The sequence below is a fragment of the Myotis brandtii genome, unplaced genomic scaffold (genome assembly GCF_000412655.1).
Source record: "Myotis brandtii unplaced genomic scaffold, ASM41265v1 scaffold315, whole genome shotgun sequence".
Taxonomy (NCBI): domain Eukaryota; kingdom Metazoa; phylum Chordata; class Mammalia; order Chiroptera; family Vespertilionidae; genus Myotis; species Myotis brandtii.
In genome coordinates this window covers 1,767,063-1,767,620 of record NW_005362075.1, presented here as the reverse complement: position 1 = coordinate 1,767,620, position 558 = coordinate 1,767,063, and the positions used below count along the sequence as shown (strand labels likewise).

General features: G+C 53.9%; 1 protein-coding gene across 5 annotated transcripts in view; it reads right to left on the bottom strand.

The window, feature by feature from the left end:
- NEMF (nuclear export mediator factor) overlaps nt 1-252 on the bottom strand; it is a 74,627-nt gene extending 74,375 nt beyond the window's left edge. For 3 of the 5 annotated variants that reach the window (XM_005870266.2, XM_005870268.2, XM_014542925.1), the window contains exon 1: nt 108-251. In XM_005870266.2, coding sequence (XP_005870328.1) covers nt 108-166 — 59 coding nt within the window. In that variant the 5' untranslated portion in view covers nt 167-251. Of the gene's footprint in view, nt 1-107 lie in introns of all 5 variants that reach the window. The other 2 variants (XM_005870265.2, XM_005870267.2) reach the window with 1 other exon arrangement.
- Between the last annotated feature and the right edge of the window lie 306 nt (nt 253-558).

Here is a 558-nt window from a genome sequence, read left to right as displayed (position 1 = left end):
CACAGAACAGCCCGGGGCAGGGGGCGGGGGAGGAGAACCTCGGGCGGGTCTGGTTTTACACCGTGGGCCCTCTGTCTCCCGCACTCCCCGCACCTGCCGTACATTACCTGGCATTCAGCTCCGCGAGTACCGCACGGAGGTCAACGGTGCTAAAGCGGGTCTTCATGGCGAGGTCGGAGGGTCGCTACCGCAGCTTTCACCACTGATCGCCGGACTTGACGCCGCTACTCTTCCACGCAGGCGCACTTGGCGGAGATCTACGGCCGCGCAGAAGACCCAATATTCCTTAAACGCGTTTCTGTCGCTTTCCGGAAGAATTCTTTTATCAAGTCCCCGTCGACTCGCTTTTTTTTTTTTTTGTACCAGAACAATTTTATTTTGTACCAGAAAGAGATACCAACTGTTCTATTAAAACTACATTCCTTCCTGGAAAGTTTACGGATTAATCCGGTTACCTTGCCCCTTGTATTTCGGAACTCAAACCAGCCTCCATAGTGACCCCTGCTGGTGGTAGCAGTTTATGAGGGAGGAAACCCTGATTTCCCCAGAGGGGCCGTA